This window comes from Triplophysa rosa, linkage group LG21 (genome assembly GCF_024868665.1).
Source record: "Triplophysa rosa linkage group LG21, Trosa_1v2, whole genome shotgun sequence".
NCBI classification, from domain to species: Eukaryota; Metazoa; Chordata; class Actinopteri; order Cypriniformes; family Nemacheilidae; genus Triplophysa; species Triplophysa rosa.
The window spans coordinates 6911453-6931995 of NC_079910.1; the positions used below are offsets into that span (position 1 = coordinate 6911453).

The 20543-nt window shown below is 40.9% G+C and overlaps 1 protein-coding gene across 8 annotated transcripts in view; it reads left to right on the forward strand.

Annotated features, from left to right (window-relative positions):
• Window positions 1-20543, forward strand: part of camta1a (calmodulin binding transcription activator 1a) — a 333393-nt gene that overhangs the window by 291667 nt on the left and 21183 nt on the right. For 7 of the 8 annotated variants that reach the window (XM_057363019.1, XM_057363025.1, XM_057363017.1 and 4 more), the window contains 5 exons: window positions 4598-4751; window positions 9898-10038; window positions 11480-13683; window positions 14420-14546; window positions 15235-15369. In XM_057363019.1, the coding sequence (XP_057219002.1) occupies window positions 4598-4751; window positions 9898-10038; window positions 11480-13683; window positions 14420-14546; window positions 15235-15369 (2761 nt within the window). The remainder of the gene's footprint in view (window positions 1-4597; window positions 4752-9897; window positions 10039-11479; window positions 13684-14419; window positions 14547-15234; window positions 15370-20543) is intronic. The other variant, XM_057363024.1, reaches the window with a different exon arrangement.

A 20543-nucleotide genomic window follows, 5' to 3' on the forward strand; every position in this document is an offset into this window, starting at 1 on the left:
GCTAATACATACAGTTAATGATTAAAAAGAGAATATCGTTCACATTGAAAGAATAACATGGCTAACATACTAAAACCAGAATATGATGCTGGGACCCGTAGCACCAAATCTAAACCCTGTCCACATCTAAATAGGTTCCAGCCCGGATGAAACCCAAATGACCTGCTTTCAAACAAATCTTGCTCACAAACAATCTCTTTTGTCCCTCCCCAACACTTGAATAAATCCATAATATGCAGATATCTATATAAGATCTTGTCCTTCTTAGAAGCCCTTTACGTTGGAGCTGATGCTGTCTGGAATCTGGAGGCAGACACGAGCAGCGGTAATGACCCTGAAGCTATTACTACCGGATATTTATAGTACTCTGGTCAGGCTATGGGGCAGCGCTCATGACCACACCGGTTTCTTGCATGTGGGTGTCCAGCTACTAGTTGCCAGGTTACCAGTGTGCGATACGAGAGTGTTTATGTGTAGAGGTGAGAAAGAGGGTCACACACAGCCATCCTCAGACGCAAACGGCGGAAAATCACAAACGCACCTTTAGAAATCCGATCAGCGCTCTTTATTGTGTGCTTCAAGCTAAGGAAGAACAGGCGTTAATTGTTTTCCGTGCTCGCAAATGAAAAGCACTAGAGTAGGAAAACAATTTCCTTGAATTTAAGCAAAGAAAGGCTCCTAATTAAGTTTTACCTTCGTTTAGCATTTAATGCCATTAACAGTGAAGTGGAAGGATAAATACTTGTTCTGGTAACACAAGCTCTACACACCTTGCTCTCCGGGGATAAACCTAGCGTGAGGTGCTGAGCTCTAATGAATGTCTTTAATAATGAAAAATGCAGCTTGCGCAATACCACGACCTCGGCCGCCTGCAACTATATCCAAACTTCAACCCCTTCCCCCCATCTCGACAATCTTGGAACAAGCCCTGATCCTCAGCGGAGGTGGACCACAAGCATGGTGTAAAGATTACATTGCGCAATTAATCAATACCTTAATGAGATCTCATTTTCTGGCCGAAAGTTTCCTCCTAAGTGTCTTTCTTTAGATCGTTGGCCGAAAACTTGCGCTGTTAAAAGCGAGGAGCAAGCAGGAAATGAAATGAAATGAAGTAAGCGTCCTGATAGATTTATAAGACTCCACGTTCTCATTGTTGCTTTGCCGTTGGAAGCAAAGAAGAGGGTCTGGAGGGGGTGCGAGCGTGATTGTGTGGGTGCGTAAAAGCTCTCTGAAGAGACAGAGCGAGCCGCAGACGTCATAAGCTTCTGGCTCGCTATTGAATTTACGACTGAAGCACAGCTTCACAGATTACTTGTGTATTTGGATGGGTTGTAAGTCTGCCAAACATGCATTGTAAAACAGGGGCAAATGTGTCTGTGTGGGAGGGACCGAAAAAGTGTGTGTGTGTGTGTGTGTGTGTGCGTGTGTGTGTCTGTGTGCACCATCCAAAATTAATATTCGCCAACTGAAAATTGGCTAAGGTGAATAAGTAAAACAGAGTTAATCGCCAGTTGGCTGGCAACTTTGTTTAGATTGCAACATAATACAGGGTTTATATAAAACTGTAAGAATGATACTTTTACCCTCGCTGATATAAGTGATACACACTGGGGAAGCACTGTTTTGTGTCTTTTTACTACTTGTATCTCAGCAGAAACTGGAATATGTGGAATAAGCCATACTGTACACTAGTTTGTGCAGGAAATATTAGTAGTTTCAGGAACCAAAATTGAGAATATGAAGACAAAAAAAAGATGAATGTTTACATTTATGTGACAGATAAAGTTTTACACAGAGTGAATTTATACTGCGAATGACATAAGGACAGACAAACACTAACTTAACAAAAGCAGCTAAGTAATCTCACTATCATATGGATAAAAAATATGTTGTGGCCATTGGCAGGTGCAGCAAAATGTTCATTTTGCACCCTTTGTGTATGTGTATGTGTTTGTGGGATGTCGTGTATTTGTGTGTGTTCATGCTCAAGCAAGCATTTTTTTTGTCTCTCTGTTTTTTAGATTGGACATCTGTCTTATTCTCGGAGCGCTTATGAGCAATTAACACTACACATACACAGTCTCGGCTCATCTGTGCGATATCCATCCTGCTAATTCTGTTTGGTCTGTGTTCTTTGTGTGTACATCTCCTGTATGGGTGAAAGAAATGTCTAGTTTATATGTCAATCTAAACTCAAAATATAGAAGAAACTATTAAGAGCATTAAGATTTTTAGGCATTCTTTTTATGACATGTAATCAGACATGTGTGGTTGGTCTTATTTACCCCTCTCATGCTGCTGGATAAGGATTGAGGGCATGGCCTGGTGCTTTCCACACATGCTTCCACCATATGGGAATGTGCTCACGGCTGACCCCAGATCAGCGGAGCTCGGCTCACCTTCCCCAACCAACCGCCGGTCCACCACGCTCCCACCATCCACATGAAAGAGAATATTACACCTAGAATTTACTCTTAAAATCCTCTCATGACCATAGATAACCTGTGGATTTCAATTTTAAATCAAATCTTTTCATTTTAATCCATCAAAGCTTTTCAAGCACCTCGACACGTTCACCACGAATATCAAGTGAGGCGGTTGGAGAGTTCAATCAAAGGGTCTCGCGCTGAATTACAGAACTTGATTCTTGGTACTTTGAATTTGGCTTTTGATTTGTTCTTTTGCTCTTTTTGCTCCTGCATTTTATGTATTCTCTCCGTGGTCACTGTTGTCGCACTTTCTAATTGCCAAACTCATTTAGCGGTCAGAAGGCTATTTGAGATATGTCATTTGGCACCTTGGTGAACAGCGTTGTTTGATAAAGAGTTTGCATCAAGTCTAATGTGGTCATGTGGTTACCATGGTTTTCTCTGTGTAAGTGCCAGCCGGTGTATGAATATTTCTTTGTGTGTATTACCCCACCGAGCACGCAGTGTGCATAGATTCACTATACTTACGTCGAGCTGCACAGAACTGCAGCCCCCAATTCACTCAGCACGTAATGCTTATAAAACTAATAAAAATGCTAATGGAGGGGACGTTTTTCATCACAGTTTCTGTGTAAAGATACACCTCCCGAGCTGTGTTTCACGTGTTGATGTGTCAGAATGTGTGGGCTTCTGTGAGGATGTGTGTAATCGCCGTGGTGACAGGGGACCGCTTGTTCTGCGACTGTTTACAGCGCTTTGTAATCAACGCTATTTATGATTACATAACAGAACTGATGTTATTCACACTGGCTGGATATGCTTTTAAACAGCACTTTTATTCATAAGCTGTCAAAATGTATCAAACCAACACTCGCTGCCTACAAATTGACACGATTTGTTTATATACACAGAAGGCCCTCACTTTGAGTTGAACTGAGTATTGCAATTTTCGAGAAAGACTTTTTTGAGAAGATGAAGAGAAGCCTTCACACATATACTCTGTTTCATGTTTTAAAAGTAAAAAATATATAGTTAGCAAATATTTCTATGTACTATATTTCAGGATTTTTCATCTAAGTTAAAGTGACAGTTCACCCAGAAATGAAAATTCTGTCATCATTTACTCAACCTCTTGTCATTTCAAACCTTTATGACTTTCTTTCCTCCGCAGAACACAAACAAAGAAATTTTGGAGAAAGTTTGTAACCGAACAGTGTCAGTACCCATTCACTTCTATTGTATGAACACAAAACCCATGCAAGTCAATGAGTGCCAGTTTACGACATTCTTCAAAATATCTTCTTTTGTGTTCTGCGGAGGAAAGAAAGTCATGACATGCAAATGATGACAGAATTTTTATTTTTGCGTTAACTATCACTTTAAGCGGGTGTTATCTGCGCTGATACAGCACTGCGCCATGTGAATTCAAAACAGTACTTCTCATTCTTTCCAGTGCAAACATTGCTCATTTATATGTAAATTAAGCATATCATAAATTGCATCTTTAATTTAACTTGTTACTCGTTTCGATCAGAACTTTTTATTGTTTGCTGAATCCACCTGCATCAGTGTTATTTACAAAACACGCTATTTGCTTGCCGTAATTCACATTGGTCGATTACTGTCCGTGAAAAGGCAGTAAATATAATTTTGTTTAAACGTCTGTGTTAGTTTTCTATCAATAGTGGCAACAGTTATTCATCAAATGGTGATCAAGTGATGGAGAAGAGCTTTATATCATCTATCCAGGCATAGTGTACTGTATATAAAAACACTTTCATTATGTTAAAAAGTGGATTCAGGTAATGCTTTTGTTTGCTTTACTTTTGCTCCACCTGATGAGCATTTCAATGAGTTATGGGCAGTGAGCGACATATTTTATGCTAAGTATGCTGGCGTGCATCCAGATGTATTAGTCAACTCAAAACACACATTACTTAACATTACTTTATCTTTTACGTGTGATACATGAACTGTTGATCTGTGCTGGGACTAAAATTGGCTGTTTTGTATTAAACTACAGTATATAAAATTTTGTGTGTGTGTGTGTGAGGTTGAGAGAGAGAGAGCGAGTGCGTGTATCATTGTCTCATCTTTGCCAGCACGGTGTTAATACCCAATCTGTGTCGTCTCTCTCTCCCCCTATTTCTATCCTTTCTCTTCCATAGAACCCAGACATCGTGCTAGTCCACTACCTGAACGTGCCGGCCATCGAGGATTGTGGGAAGCCGTGTGGGCCCATCCTGTGCTCCATCAATACAGACAAGAAGGAATGGGCCAAATGGACAAAAGAAGAGCTCATTGGCCAGCTGAAGCCCATGTGTGAGTAGCATTTAATTATTGAACTAACTGTATAGCCTTGTCTTTCCTTTTGCATGTCTATGTGAATGTAGAATCCAAAAAATTTAAAGTGAGGTTTATGCTTTGACCACTAACTATTGGTCAAAGCATAAAGCATAGTAGACTGGGAAGAAAAATCGACCCTGGCATTTTTGGCACAGATCGGCCCTCCACCAATTCTGTCGACGTTGGGGGGGGTGCATCGAGTCTGTCGACCGGGGATCCATGGTTAAGTCTGTTGACTGGGGGGGTGGCATGCATACGTGTCTTCTGCATTCCCGTTACGTGCATTCGCATTTATAATACTTCAGTCTGAGCGGCCCAAGCGGCCCTTCCGGCCCCATACGTTAGCGGCCCACCGGGATAACGCCCGGAACGCCAGATGGCCAGTCCGCCCCCTGTCTACATCCCTAATCCTACCCAATACCTTAACCTAACAACTACCTTACGAAGTATTAAAAAGCAACAAATTAAGAGTTAATTGGGGAAACAGTTGTAGTTAATGGTTTGTTAATAGCGAGAATTGTCCCCTATACTGAAGTGTGACCTAACATTTTTTTAAATCAGACCATATTTTTTGAATATGTATTCAAAATGCAATCTCTCAAATCATGTTATAATACCTAATGGTATCACATATGCCAGTTCTGCCCAACTACATTTTTTATTGTTTCTTGAAGGGTGTTTGCTGGAAAACAAGACAAAGATACTGATAAGAAACACGCTGTTTCTACAGTGTAGAGAAGGCCTGTGCGAGACGCCATTTACTCTCCATTCACATTAGATGACTAAATATTGTACATATTTAGAAAATGATCCTTAACACACTTCTGTCGTTTCTGTGTTTTCATCGAGGATGTTGGATGAAATGTTTCATTTAGACAAGCCTGGCACTCTTGTGTAATCCTCGGTCTCCATGTGGGAACTCGACGTAATGATTACCTCATCCCGGGGTCAGCGGAGCCTCTTGTCTGCGTCTCATTCTGTTCAGAGCGATGTAGCTCGTTGCTTTCCAGTCAGTCAGAGGAGGGCGGCAGTGATGTATTGATTGATGCTAGCATGTGGGCGGAGGAATGTCTGACTCACCAGAAATCCCTTCTCACGTCCAGCTCTGCACACCATCGCTTTAATGCTTAGCCTTACACGGTGTTCATGTTTTTGTTTACGGCAGGTCTAGGTCACGGAATTGACCGGTGGAAACATTTCTAATGAGGATATAGCTATATACCAGCAGCTTGCACATAATCGTGTTTACCCATAGTCCTGTTAGGCCACGTCTCTGTGTGTGATGGCTGGCATTGATCATTTGAACTAGGACAGGCCTGTCAATGTAATGAATATATGAAGTCAGATGCATCGCCTCAGCACTTTTAGACACGGGATGTTTGCGAGGAGAATACAGACGAGCTCAGCTGACATTGTAATCACCGCCGCGTGTTACGATCCCCTTAAGAGCTTTCGTTGCAATCGCTTAAGAGCTTCTTTTTACATTGACTTTAAGACGCATGCTGTACACTAATGCATTCTTTACATCTGATGCATGGTCCACGTCGAAACCATTCGGCGTAATGCATGCAAAGCGTCGACTTTGTAAATAGTGTGGACAGTGGCAAAGGTGTGAAATGTCTTCTGATGGCCCCAATACACTCAGACTAGGCTAATAGGTCCACCCTCCGAATCGTCAAACAACTGGCCATGAGCCGAGCTCATGTGTTGAGCAACAGTGCCACCTAGTGTCGCAGACAAATTGTGAACTATATTAGCCACGTATAATTCATAAAAACCAAACATCTTCCCCTGAGTGACCCATATCTTACACAAACAGCTCGCATTTATTAAAACGTGGCATTTTGCACACATCGTCGCATTTCTCTGTTGATATTAAGGGAATTCTTGTGGTCCTCAGAGGAAGACTTATCTGTGTAAATGCTGATTGGTTGAGAAGTCGCTGTCTCTCACAGATCAGATAGCATACAAATGCAACAATGTCGAGGTTTCATCATCACCTGCGTTGCACCATACGAGGATGTTTCATAAAATATAGATCATTTATTTTTACGCTCTGGCTTTGTTATGAAGGCTGATTTTTAAAGTTTGTTTCAAAGCTTTTGGGATTAGTTTTAATTTATCATGGCTCTGGCTATCTAAAATTCTGCTTATATTACATTATTTGGAACATGTCATATAATATTAAAAGTTTCATATTTAAAACAATACCCTGCAATTCGTATCTGCTGAAAAATAAATGTTTAAATCATTTTATTTTTTTAGATTTTTTGTTCAAACCACTATACAGGAAGTAACATGACCCTGACCCTGTGTAAAGCATGGTTGTCAATAATTTTATTAAATCAATATTATATGATCAAAAGTGTGTGTTATACTATTGAACATAAGCCTTTAAAGTCCACACGCGATGAAGTCTGTCAGTATTTCCGAGGTAGACTTACGAGCTGCTTACACCAAGCATGTTTTTGTGTTTCAGCTGTGTTTTTAATATTTTATTTCTTTTTTATAATCAATTGTTTTGTTTCATCTAAGAAAACATCATATAACAGGAGTAAAATGGGTTGTGAACGCAGTTGATTTTAAGGGAACATAAGGTGAAGAGGTCATGTGACCACTCATCTCTCAGTCCTCTGATGATGTCATTTACCAGACCAGAGACCAGCCGTGCCTGAATCTCCCCTCACTGCTGCAGGAGTAGACGTTCGGCTTGTGGTTATGAACACACACACATAAACACAGCGCGGGGTAGAAGATATCTGATGTGATTTACGTTTGATAGTCTGTGTTTAAAGAAGCTGATTGGTGTAATAGTGAAGAGAGTACGTTGAGATGGTGGATGTGGCTGCTGGAGCAGAATCTTGATTTGAGTTGCCTGCATCATTTAATCCAGGAGTTCTCAATCTCTTTTGTTTTTAGAGCTCCTGGGATCTTAATGAAGTTTTACCCGCTGAGATTTTAAGTATAGGCTTAAGATCAACCCTTTCATATATGAATAACAAATGACTATTCTTGCAAGATCAGAGTAAAGTATAAACAAGTTAGACAAAAAAATAATAATTTATACAAATTTGAGTATGAAGTGAGAGAGTAAAGAAGAAAAGTTTACATTTAATTCGGCCCCATTTAATCTTTTGTTTTTGTGAAGGAGGATTGATATGTGCAGTCAGGTTAACTGTCAGTTAAACTGAGAGAAACGTTTGTAATTGTGAGATTAAACGGATGACAATTTGTTTGCTGTCGGTAATGCTTGTAATGTGACATTTTGACTCATAACCAGTCATTTTAAAATAAGATTAACTTTGTTTCAGTTTTGAAACTGCTGCACTACACAGTGCACGTGTCATTTACTTCCCCAGAATCACGCAGAGATGAAACTGAATATGTATCACTGTGTCTTAAAGCAGACACAAGGAACTTCGCCAGATGGACTGTTTGTGCACAAGCCCGTAGTTTGAAGAAGAGCATTAGTAGCGGCAGGCCGCCGTAGACCGAGATGTGAGAGAATCCCTGCAAATCGGAATCTGAGAATCATTCTCCTTAAGATCCTCACAGCAGACGCCCTCTGCCCGTGTCACGCCACATCCACCGAACCGCCGTGACCTTTCATTACACGACCTGCCTTGTGGTGTGACTGGTTGGGCTTCATGCTGTGAGATTGATTTGTCCATTCGGGCATGGTCGTGCTGGTGTGATGGCTTATGGAACGCTGCTGTGATTCTCTGGCCAAGCGCAGAATGGCAGAGCTCAGCAGAGCAGAGGAACCTGCTGTGCATGTGACAACTGTTGTTCTGGCTCTGGCTGGTGACGCAGCGCTGTTTGTGAGTTCAAGCCAAACGCTTTTGTCTCTTTTATCTATTTTTGTCTCGTTGCCTCTCTTCCTTTTCTCCCCTTTTCTTGAACATGCAATTTCACCTCAGCTTGTTAAATTCACTGAGGCAGCAAAGCATGGCCAAGCCATATTAGGGTGGCTAGGTGTTGTTTGATATTCAAAATACCGTTTCTCTCTAGAGACATCCACTTTTATGTTTTTTCTTTTGCTGTTTTACTGTTTTAGACATTGTTATTGTTCAGTTTTAAGAAGAGTGTCAGTGCGTTTGTAATTGTGATGTGGGCTTTAACTTTGAAAAAAGACAAGAACTCTGTTCCAAAGCTTTATAACTTACCTTGCTGCTTGCCGCCTACATATCTGTAGGTAGCTACATCACACGGTGCATACTTCCTGTAATAGGCCCTTGTTTATAAGTGGCTTTGCAACTCTACATAGACAGCATCATATGAACGAGGCTTTGCACATGCAAATTGTGAGAAAAGTAATCAGTTTTTGTATGATCTTCTTTCAAGATGTGTACTCAGTATAATTAACATTTCAATTTGTTCAATTGAACTTTCTCACTGAACTTGACGCAATGCACTATGGGAAACATGCAATGCAGCCTAAAGGGATAGTTAACCCAAAAACTTTAATTCTTTCATCATTTACTTGTCCTCGTGTCATTCCAAACCTGTATGACTTTCTATCTTCTGCAGAACACAAAAGAAGATATTTTGAAGTACGTTGATAACCGAACAACATTGGCCCCCATTAATGTCCATTATATGGAAACTTCCACTGAAACATTTCTCAAAATATCTTCATTTGTGTTTCACAGAAGAAAGAGTCCTATACAGGTTTTGATCAACATGAGGGTGAATAAATGATGGACAGAATTTCTATTTTGAGGTCAGCTGTCCCTTTAGGATTTGGCCAAAATGAGCTGCCTACATTTTGCAACACCCTTCACATCAGGGGCTTTAAAACGCTGCCTACGGAGTCACCTCGCTAGGTTTTGAAACAGAGCTAGCGAAGCAAAAAGCTTCGCTCCTTTTATTCACATCAGCTAAAAAAAGTCACCTTTAACAGCACGGGTTTAGGTCTGTGCTTGAACTTTTCCTGTTCCTGTGCCAGGTCAACACAGAAAATAGACCCCAGAGAAATAAAGCACTCTTCTTTTTTCTCTGTGAAGGGACAGAGTGGTGTGATATGAGGTCTGTCTCTGAGGTGAGGTCAGGGGTGTAGTGTGGGAGGGGTGGAAGGCTTGGCTGGTGGGCTGACGTCTGTGTCTCCTCTCTCCCTCGGCAGTTCATGGAATCAAGTGGACTTGCAGCAATGGGAACAGCAGCTCTGGCTTCTCTGTGGAGCAGCTGGTACAGCAGATACTGGACAGCCACCAGACCAAGCCTCCTCCCCGGACTCACAACTGCCTCTGCACAGGCACGCTGGGTAAGGGACAGGCAGCGGGGCTGGGGGGGTGTGTGGATAGAGAGACAGATAGAGTGAGACAGGAAGCAGCCGCAGGTTAAGCTGTAAATATTGTAGTGCAGATGTTCAAGGTAGTGTAGATAGCAGTGTGTTAGTCTCCACCTGCCAGGCTGGATGCCTTATTAGAGGAGAGTCCAGGCTGAGCATTTTAGAGATGCACTGATTTATTGAGCTGTCTGTTGCAATAATGCCACTGGAGGGCGTAATGGTTCTGTATATGTGGAGAGCTGTGTCCTTAAAAGCCTGAGCAGTAGTTTTTACTCAAGTATACAACGGATGAAGTTTCGCCTTCTCCTTAATCACAAATATCCAACACAGCGCTTTACAATTCCGCATCGTTCCCATAGGGTGCAGTTACTCCAGAGTAAATTGAATTGCATGTTTAAAACAAATGAATGTGTGGGGTGGATGGATTAGCATTTGTTGTGTGGTAGAAAAGAAAAAATCGATTGCCAAGCATGCAGTAAAATGACTAATGAGACATATCAGCCATTTATTTTTTTTTTATGGCTTCTTATGAAATTATTCATATTGATTGATGATATTTTTAAGGACTTTCATTAATTTCCTAGTTTTGCAACATGCATAAAAAGAATCATAACTAAAGCATTTTTTATTTATAAAGATATTTTATAATTCATTTTTGAAGACCTTATATTTTATAATGTTTTGAAAGAAATACAGTTGTGTCATACAGTATCAAAATAGGAATATATTTCTTATTTTTAAAAAGTATTGAAATAATTAACCAACAATGGGAAAATGCTGGTTATGTTCTTTTGGATACTGTTAACTAATAATAATAATAGAATTGTTCATATAATTCTTTAGATATTGTTAATGCCAGTAATGTTGGTAATTTTATTAGGTGGTAATGTCACTATGGCAGAGACGGTTAATATGATTAATTCAGAAAATAAATGTGTAAATAATATTAATAAATATGAATAATCATTATTTGTTTTATTACATTATATTACTGATATTAGTAATATTTATAGTAATTACATTTATGACTAGTTTACTAAAATTAAAACTTTGAAAACATTTCTGTTTATTAAAATCAACTAAAATATTGGCCTAAAATGATTGGAAAAACTTAAACTAAATGAGAAATTGAAATGTTGCCTCAGAAATAAACTGAAATAAGTTAAACGCACTAAAATTAAAATAAGAAATAAAAATGCATAAATTAATTAATTAATTAATCTTATATAGCGAAAGAAGCAAATAAATAATCAAATGGTAAAAGCATAGAACAAAATTGCTAATATCATCATTAAAAATTAAAAATCTGAAATAAAAGCTAATTTAAAATATTAATAAAACTACAATAAAACAAAAAATACTATAATAACTCTTAACTTAATTAAAAGGGTCTGTTTGGTGTATGTCTCCACAGGCGCTGGGAGCAGCGTTCATCACAAATGTAACAGCGCCAAACATCGCATAATCTCTCCTAAAGTGGACCCTCGATCGGGTGGCTACAGCAGCACCCACTCTGAGCTCCAGAATAATGACGTGTCAGAGGGCAAGACAGAGCACAGGCACATCAGCAAGAACAGCGGAGGCGCGGGAGGAGGGAGTGTGCGCGAGAAACGAAATGGAAAGGTGCACAAACCTGTGCTGCTGCACCAGAATAGCACTGAGGTCTCCTCAACCAATCAGGTGGAAGTACCGGACACGACCCAGAATTCCCCTGTGTCCATCAGCAGTGGGCTGAACTCTGACCCTGACATGGCCGACAGTCCAGTGGTCACAGGCATGGGCCACGTTGCCTCCGTCATGAGCATCCTGTCCCAGAGTGTCTTCATGTCTGAGGTAACCGGGGACCCAGTCTACAGCATGTCTCCCACTGGAGGCCCCAACGCTCATATTATGGGCCCTGATGCCACCTCGCACAGCCTGGTCTTAGCAGCCACCTCTGACACCCACAAGTTTGCCTTTCCTGGTAGTGGGAACACAGATGCGGGTGGTCCTGGAGCGGATGGGCTGTCCATGCTGTCTGCGTCCGGTGAGGAGCTTGTTCTCTCCAGCAGCTTAGACTCAAGCAACATGAAAATACCAGAAACCACAATGAACTTCGACCCAGACTGCTTCCTGAATAACCCAAAGCAGGGCCAGACCTATGGGGGAAGCAGATTAAAACAAGAGAATAGTGCGTCGAATGCCTCATCTTCCTCAATGGCTAGCACTAATGGTTTGCAACACTCTCCGTCTGATACAAACTACGGCTACAGTTCTGCGCTGGTGAAGAACATCAAGACCGAGGACACTTCTTTCGAACAACAGCTGGCTAAGGAGGGAAGCTACCAGGTGGGGGCAGTAGTGAGCTGTAGTGTGTCCAGTGGTTCTGGCAGCCAAAACTCGCTTACCTTGACCACTGCTTCCTCTCTGCTGCCATCTGGAGGAGGTCTGAGTCCCAGCACCACCCTGGAGCAAATGGATTTCAGTGCTATTGATGCAAAACAGGACTACTCGTCGTGTGCCACTGCGGTTGGTTATAGCCAGGCAATGAATAACTTAGCTCACCAGAACCGATCGCCCGGCTTCTTCCTGCAAGACGCTCCTCAACCAGCCCAGACCCAGCAGGGTAGGCAGAACGCCGTCCAAAAGGGTCACCTGCTGGAGCACAACTCACCTGACGGGGCGTACATGGGTCTGCAGGTTGTAAAGACGGAATCACCTGGCAGTAATGGGCATCATCATCACACCCAACACAGAGCCAACTGCAATGGGGGCTCACCCACCGAGGGCCAGGCGGGCTCCCTCCAACTCCTGCAGTACCAGGGAGGTTTTCCAGGTCTTGGTCCAGAGCACGAGGAAGTGGTCGGCATGGATCAGAGTCGCAGCCTGGGGTCCGGTCAGGCTGGGGCTGCGGAGAATGGAACAGGCGGTTTACTGAAGTCAAGAGATCATTTACAGGCCTGCGGAGGGGGTGGTGGAGAAAACGGAGGAGCTGAGCATTTCATGCAGCAGGGCTCTGAGAACGGAGCAGGGAGCGAGGCGGTGGCTTTGAGAAACGGAAACGGCACAAGTGTGCCAAACAACGGCTCGCAACAGCAACTCCAGCCTCTCTTGCAGGGAGCCAATTTAGTTCAGGGGCTCTACAACACTCACCATGGGCTTAGTGGAGCGGGAGCCAACGGTGCAGGGGGCACAGGCATGGAAATCAGCCTGGATCATTTTGACATTTCTTTCGGAAACCAGTTTTCCGACCTAATCAATGACTTCATCTCAGTGGACGGCGGAGCTACAGCCGTGGGGGCCGCAGGGACATTATACACCCATCAGCTGGTGGCCCCACCTGGGTCAGATGGAACGGGCACCTCCGGTGGAAATCAACAGCAAGGTCAAGAAGACGCAAGTAACAGGGCAGCAGGATACAGTCCCTCAGAGCTCTGCCTGCAGTCTTGCTGTAGCCCTCAGACTTTGGGTGGAGGTGCCTGTGCTACGGGAGGCTCAGGAGAAACAGGCTCGCTGGCCTACATGCATGTGGCTGAGGTAGTGTCAGCAGCGGTGGTCCAAGGCACTTTGGGTATGTTGCAGGCCACTGGACGACTGTTCATGGTTACGGACTATTCTCCGGAGTGGTCATACCCAGAGGTATGTTTGTTTAACAATATACTTTGCATACTTGTGAAGTAATATCAAAACTCACAAGGGTTTTTACATTTATAAAAGTTGACATTCAAATTTGACAAATATTTGAGGTTTTTAAGCTTCAAATTGTCTGTTTAGAGTAGAATTACGTTAAAGGGTAGTTCACCCAAAAATTAAAAATGTAATTTATTCACCATCACATCTTTTAAAACCTGTATGTGATTCTTCATCTGTGAAACATAAAAGATATTTTGAGAAAAACTTCTATGATTTTGTTTCCATACAATGGAAGTCAATGGGGCCCGGTGCTGTTTTTTTACCAATGTTCTTGAAAATATTTGGTGTTCTACTAAAGAAGTTCATACAGGTTTGTAATGACATAAGGGTGAGGAATTTAGATTTTTGGGTGAGCTATCCCTTTACCATTATCTTAGTTTAAATAAAACAGTTAAAATAAATGTTTTTGATTAAGAAACCTATTTATTATATTCAAAAGCAGTTGTGCCCTTTTTTATTGCATTATATTACTACACCACAAGATGGCAGCATAACATTGGCTTAAATCTAAAAAAGTTGTCTTATTTGCTGCCATTAGGTGGCATCACAACATCATGTTTTTCATTTACTTATTCTTTAACGTTGCACACGTCTTAATTTATATATTTTAATAAAGGTGCTGTGAAACATATGATTAACTAGAGTAAATCAGTAGTGAAAAGTTTTTTTTTTCTTGTTTTAGGGTGGGGTAAAGGTGTTAATTACAGGCCCATGGCAGGAAGACAGCAGTAGCTACACCTGTCTGTTTGATCAGATCTCTGTCCCAGCCTCCCTCATCCAGCCTGGAGTCTTACGTTGCTATTGTCCTGGTAACTTCACATGCATACATACATACTTGAGTGACTTATTGTAAGATCTTATGAAACCTCTAAATAAATGTCATCATCATGAGAAATTACATTTTGCATTAGAACAATTCAACTATTAGCACTATTAAGATTTTTTGCCCTGAAATATTTTCAGCATACTGTACACCCAAATTCTCATTACCAAAATGTATCCTGATGTTTCGCTTTTAATATTTGCTAATTAAATAACATTAATATAAATGTTGTAGGCTATAGTGTTTCTAAATTATTAAAATCAGATTCAATTGAAGACAATAAATGTACTTTCTGTACATTAATGTGACTGTATTTTCAAAATTGAGGCAATAAGAATAACGTAAACAATAATATAAACAATAAGGTGCTATATGTTCTAAATATTTATTATAAATACTTTTTTCTTTTGGTTTTGAAGTGAAATATAGGACATTTTAGACATTTTGATATTTTAAGAAAGATTCATCCAATCCTTAATGAACTGAGAAAAATGTGATTGTTAAAATAAAAATGAACTACTTCAAATAAACATGTCATAAGTGCAAGCCTTCAAGGAATCCCTCTGAAGGCCTTCAGATGTCAGCCCTGTAAAGAGCAGTACCGCATGATCTCTCATAGGTGCCTATATGATTTTCTCTGATGTCTCTAATTACTGTTTTGTGTGTGTGTGCAGCTCATGACACAGGCCTGGTGACTCTGCAGGTGGCTGTCAGTAATCAGATCATCTCCAGCTCGGTTGTGTTTGAATATAAAGCGCGTGCTCTGCCCTCCCTGCCTTCATCACAGCATGACTGGCTGTCGCTTGATGGTAGGTCTCCTTTTCCACATTTGTGAAAAAAAATGTCTTTGCTAAATCTTGATGGAAAAGATTATAAAGATGTCTTGGCCCAAGGCTTTTCTAACCGTCCATTCAGTATAAACAAATTAAAATAGAGATGAAGAGTACAGTATGTTATAAATACTTGCTCATATGAAATGTGGACTGAGAAAGGGTCAGACGCAGGTAAAACCCTGTTTTACAGTTGACCTGTAGATGGGGCTAGAGTGCAGGTTTGGGAAAGGTATCAGTGTTCTGGTGTGAATAAAATGTATTTGAGTGGGAAAGCAAAGTTAGGTATGCTATTCAAAGCTGAATTCAGAGTAAAGGAATAATGTGTAAATAGGGCTCTGATTAGAAACAGGAAGAGGTTTTAATGCCCGTTGTGCTTTAATCTAGCTGGCAGTCATTTATGTAAGTGGTTTATACTTCAGGGTCAAGTGGAAGAGCAATCTGGGAATAGCACTGTCATGACTTTGGTGATATAAGACAAACTGAAGTTTGATTGCTCCTTTCACATCATGTTTTTAGTTTAGAAGTGTGCAAGCAGTTAAACACACGTCCTTTAAATGTCCCATCCCTTAAGCATTGTTTTAAATGTAAAGGTTTAAGCCCGATCATCTCATCGCTGTTTGGGATTTGCTCTCTTTAAGCCTGGCAAACCAAATGCAATTCCACACACACGCTTCTGCGCTGCCCTTGCCGCCTCAAACTGAGGCTGTGGCGTCAAAGAGCTTATGAAAATATTGGAGCATATGGGAAAAGCGGCACGCCTGCCAATTTGACATCTGAAGCTGTAATCTGCTAGCACCGATCAGCTGATGGGAGGTTTAACCCAAGACAAACATTTGCAATGAATGGTTTGGGCAGCGAGAAGTGGCACGTACAGCATGTGTTTGACAAGCCTGATGTTTGGAGAACAGCACACTAAACCAAAGAGGTACAGATTATCATGCATAACAGTAAAGGGGAAACTGGGTGCATCATTGCACACAGTCACACATGGGGATAATTGACGGGGAAGGTATTTAACATAGCAGGTGTGCATGTGTGTGTTATGAGGACAGGCTAAGTGCTCTGTCTCCTGTGAGTCTGAGTGAAGTTGAGAGTGTCAGTGCCTGTGTGTGGTGCTGTTTGTCTGTGGAGTGGGGGCGGAGGGGTGAGTGCTGTTACTGCAGTGTGCATTGACAGGGTAAAGTAGGGCATGGTGGAGGAGCCTGGGTAAGGGACAGCTGCAATGCAGACAGCCCTTAGGGCAGAGAAAGAACGGAACAGAGGACCAGGGACCCACTCAGAACCCCATGTCCATTCGAACAACAGGAACAACAGCCTATTCTCATCTCATAGTCTGCACACAGACGGACATGTACTAGTTCACCTCATCCGTCTAATGTGTTTTTTTCTCTCACTGTTGTCTGAGTTTCTTTGTAGGGGTGGTTGTCTGTATTAAGGCTAGGTTTACTAGTTTTTCTAGTACTTAAATTTGATATTATGAGCTGTTTAAACTTTGTCGAATTTTTGTATAATGGTTACCATATGCTCATGTGGTATTCCACATTTTCTTTAGAACTTCTTATTGTATTTTCATTAAGCTCAATCTTTTTCATGTATCTAAATGTTTTATTAACTTAAGTAGCAACAGGTTAGTTGAGCAGATTAGTGGATAAGAATAAGCTTAACTGATTTTGAGTGAGTCACTGTTTAATTTGACTTTTAAGCTTGTAGTGAAATACAGTGGATATGCCTTACACGGTTATTCTTGACCCATGCATTGACTCCTAAAATAATCTGTATTTAGCTCAGACATAATGAACAGGTTGTCTATCAAGTATCTATAATGTTGCAAAGTTAATGTATTAAATTCACTAGCCACTTAACAGGGAGCAGACTGTCACTGGATAGCACACAAGAGCATCCCTACTAAGAACTGCGTACTTGTTTGAGACGATTATTCTCGAATTTTACATAATTGCTACTTGTATTATGGAAAAGTAAACGACGTGGCCGACGTGACTGTTCTCAGAAGTTATCACGCTGAATTGTTTATGCACGTGCTTGACGTTGATTCTGCATATACTGCACCGGCTTTCCCCTTCAATCCTGTTCCTTATACCACAGCTTGTTATTATATCGCAGCTGTCAAATAAAACGATGTCGAGACAATCCTCAGCGTCTGCTGTTTGACGCTAAACTCGTAGTTTCCTTTTAACTGTGTGCTGTGATGTTCTAATGGCACACACAGCTGCATGCCTTGATTTGTCATAATGCAGAATGGAGGCGGGGCTTCGCGTCTCTCTGCAGCATTGCAGGTACAGGCTGGACGAAAAAAGTATCAAGAGTCGTCGTGCACCGTACCCATGATCAGTATGTGCATTCGTGCCAGATCACAGCGCCGATGAACTGTGCGTCTAAATAACGGTGTGATCAATCGATGTCGCTCCTCACACATTCTCGAGATGTACCAGCATAAATGCCATATCCCACTCTTGCACAGCGAGTATGTAAAAGACTAATAAAAAAGATTACGATTCGTCATTGTGGGAATAAAAGCGCAGTCATTTGTCCGGTCGCGTGCAGTAAAAGATTCCCGAGGTTTTCAAAACGCGAAGCCCGTTATGGGAAAAACATATATTCCTTTCAAAAAACGAAGCCGATGTAGAAATTATTAGGCTAAGTAAAAACACAGAATCCCATGCTGCATTTTATATGAATAATTTCTACGTTTTCTTTCGTTTTGCTGTTGAAGTCTTGTGTGGAAAAACTAGGGCGTCTGTTTACCTGCGGCACGTGCCCGGCGTCTCCTCGCGCGGAGATTCAGGCACGCGCGCTGGGGGCAGTAGTGGTGGAGTAAAGAGGGGCGGGAGTACGAGAGTAAGTGAGCGGGCTTTACATTTCTCTCTTCTCCAGCACGTCGCTTCTTAATCTTCACTTTATCCTGTTGTTGATGAGACCTTTTAGTACCATCCCCTAAATCAAAAGGGATATTTCTACATATCTCGCCCAGTATTACTAAATATAGGGGAAACTGCGTGAGTGTGACACGACCAATTGGGACATTGTGGTCAGGATGCCGATGAATAACATCTGCTTTTCCTAAGACGAGGGGACCGTTTGCTTTGCAGGGGGACTCTCCATGGACAGTGAAATAGAAGGTTGGACATGTTTACAAACCTAATGTCTGTGTGAATGTAAAGTTAGTCTTGTCTCTGAAAGGGGACGTTACCCCGGTATGTCATTTCCATCCGTGGAGTAACAAGTTCTAGTGTGAACAGTGATTTTAATGTGGTGTTATATGGGTACTCCTTTCAATTTCTCTATGCAAAAATTTGCTAGATGTCTAAACGAAACGTACCCTGCTGTCCGTTTACGTCGTGGGATCTGGTTCATCCGTTTTGACTAAATTCATCCTCTGCAACTTTAAGCTGTAAATCTTTTGTCGGTATCTCTTTGAAGCTACATGTGTAAACTTTAAGAATCGACAAAAGGAGACTCAAACTTAAACATACCCACCTGATCGTTCTGCTTTTGTGAACGTTACGCTAAACTATTTATATATTCACTAAAATAAACTGAATTAAAATAATTTACATTTTGAACCGATGTGAAATTTGTTCTCGTGAATGTTCGCGTTTTTAGTCAAAGTACAACTTTTGTGAAATATGACAAAGATTCGCATGTTTGCCAATCAAGCAGCTGTCACACGGGGGGAAAGTGGATAAGATACACGATTCTGAAGCAGTCTTGTAATTTTAGTGGGTTTGTTTGCTTTCGTCGTGACTGGAGAGTGTGTGTGTGTTACGACAGCAGTGTTCTGCGATGTTCTTTTCAGCACTGAGGACAGCGACGCTCCGTAGAGCAAAAGTGAGATCGCTAAACATTAAAATACACGACACCCGTTTGACAAGGAACCTTTATATTGCGCCTGGTTATGAATTGTGTTGGTGAAAGTTAAGATTACCAATTGTTATCATACGCGTTTAAGCTTCTTTCAAAATGTCCATGCTCAACAACCTGTTGATAGTTACAGTTATAGTCTGAGTTGAGACGGTCGGGTAAATCCTCAGGTTAATACACCTGGCAAAATAAAATCTCAATAACTCTCTGTATTTGATTTATTCTCTAGTCCCTGCCTAGCTCCGTATGGTTTTATTTATGTAATCTGATGGTGTTAGTTGTTGCAAATCACAAAATTCACAGTGTTTGTAAATATACATTTTTCCATAGTTGTCAGTTCATTTATATGGTGGTGTATGAATGTATCATCCTGATCATTATTTTTTGTAAATCTTGGAACGATATTTGCACACAAGTTACATTGTATTTAACCAGAGGATGTTTTCAGTTTACCATGAGCTCACTTAATGTTCTTAATTGAATGGAAACTGGAGTTGGATCGACCTTTATTTAGAGTAACGAAGGAAATGTAAGAGCAGTTAACCTGAGCTTGACTCAACCTCTGGTCACGTTATTTCATACAATAGATAGCAATGGTTATGAAACTGACCCTGCTTGTATGGAAACGGGTCATTTATTGTCTGTCAACAGTGTTTTTGTGGCATATAACCACAGGTTGCATCCGTACCCATTATTACTTGCGAGCTTGTTGACTTTTCTTGACTGAGTTTGGTTTGTGAGATCTGAGATCTTAGTTCATGAAATGTGGATTTTCATAATAATTAATTGCCTTTTGAACTTTGTGTTTGACTTCATGAGCACAGTTTTTGGGTTTCTGATTTTAAAAACTGCACTCTAAAAAAAAGCCGTAAAAATAGGGCACAATATACTGTATTAATATGAAGGAATTTTCCGTGTTCATTTTTACAGTTGTTTTACCTGTATTTTACAGTTTGCACTGCATTCATTTGCATTTTAGCATTAATGGAAATGTCCGTAAAATAAAGGAAAATGTACTGGTAATTTTCTGCCAGTACTTTATCTGTTTTTTCACGGGATTTTTTTTTACAGTGTGACTAAGAATGTAACAAATAAAAAGTAATTATTTAACTTTTTTAATAGGTTCACTGTTTAGAGTGTTAATAGCAATTAATAGCAATGTTGATCCTTTTTAAAAACATCCAGCAGTGAAAATAGAGATGATCTTATTTGTAACACCCCAGAAAAGTGCAGGATACTTTAGTGCCTCCTATCCAACTCAGTGTGTCTCA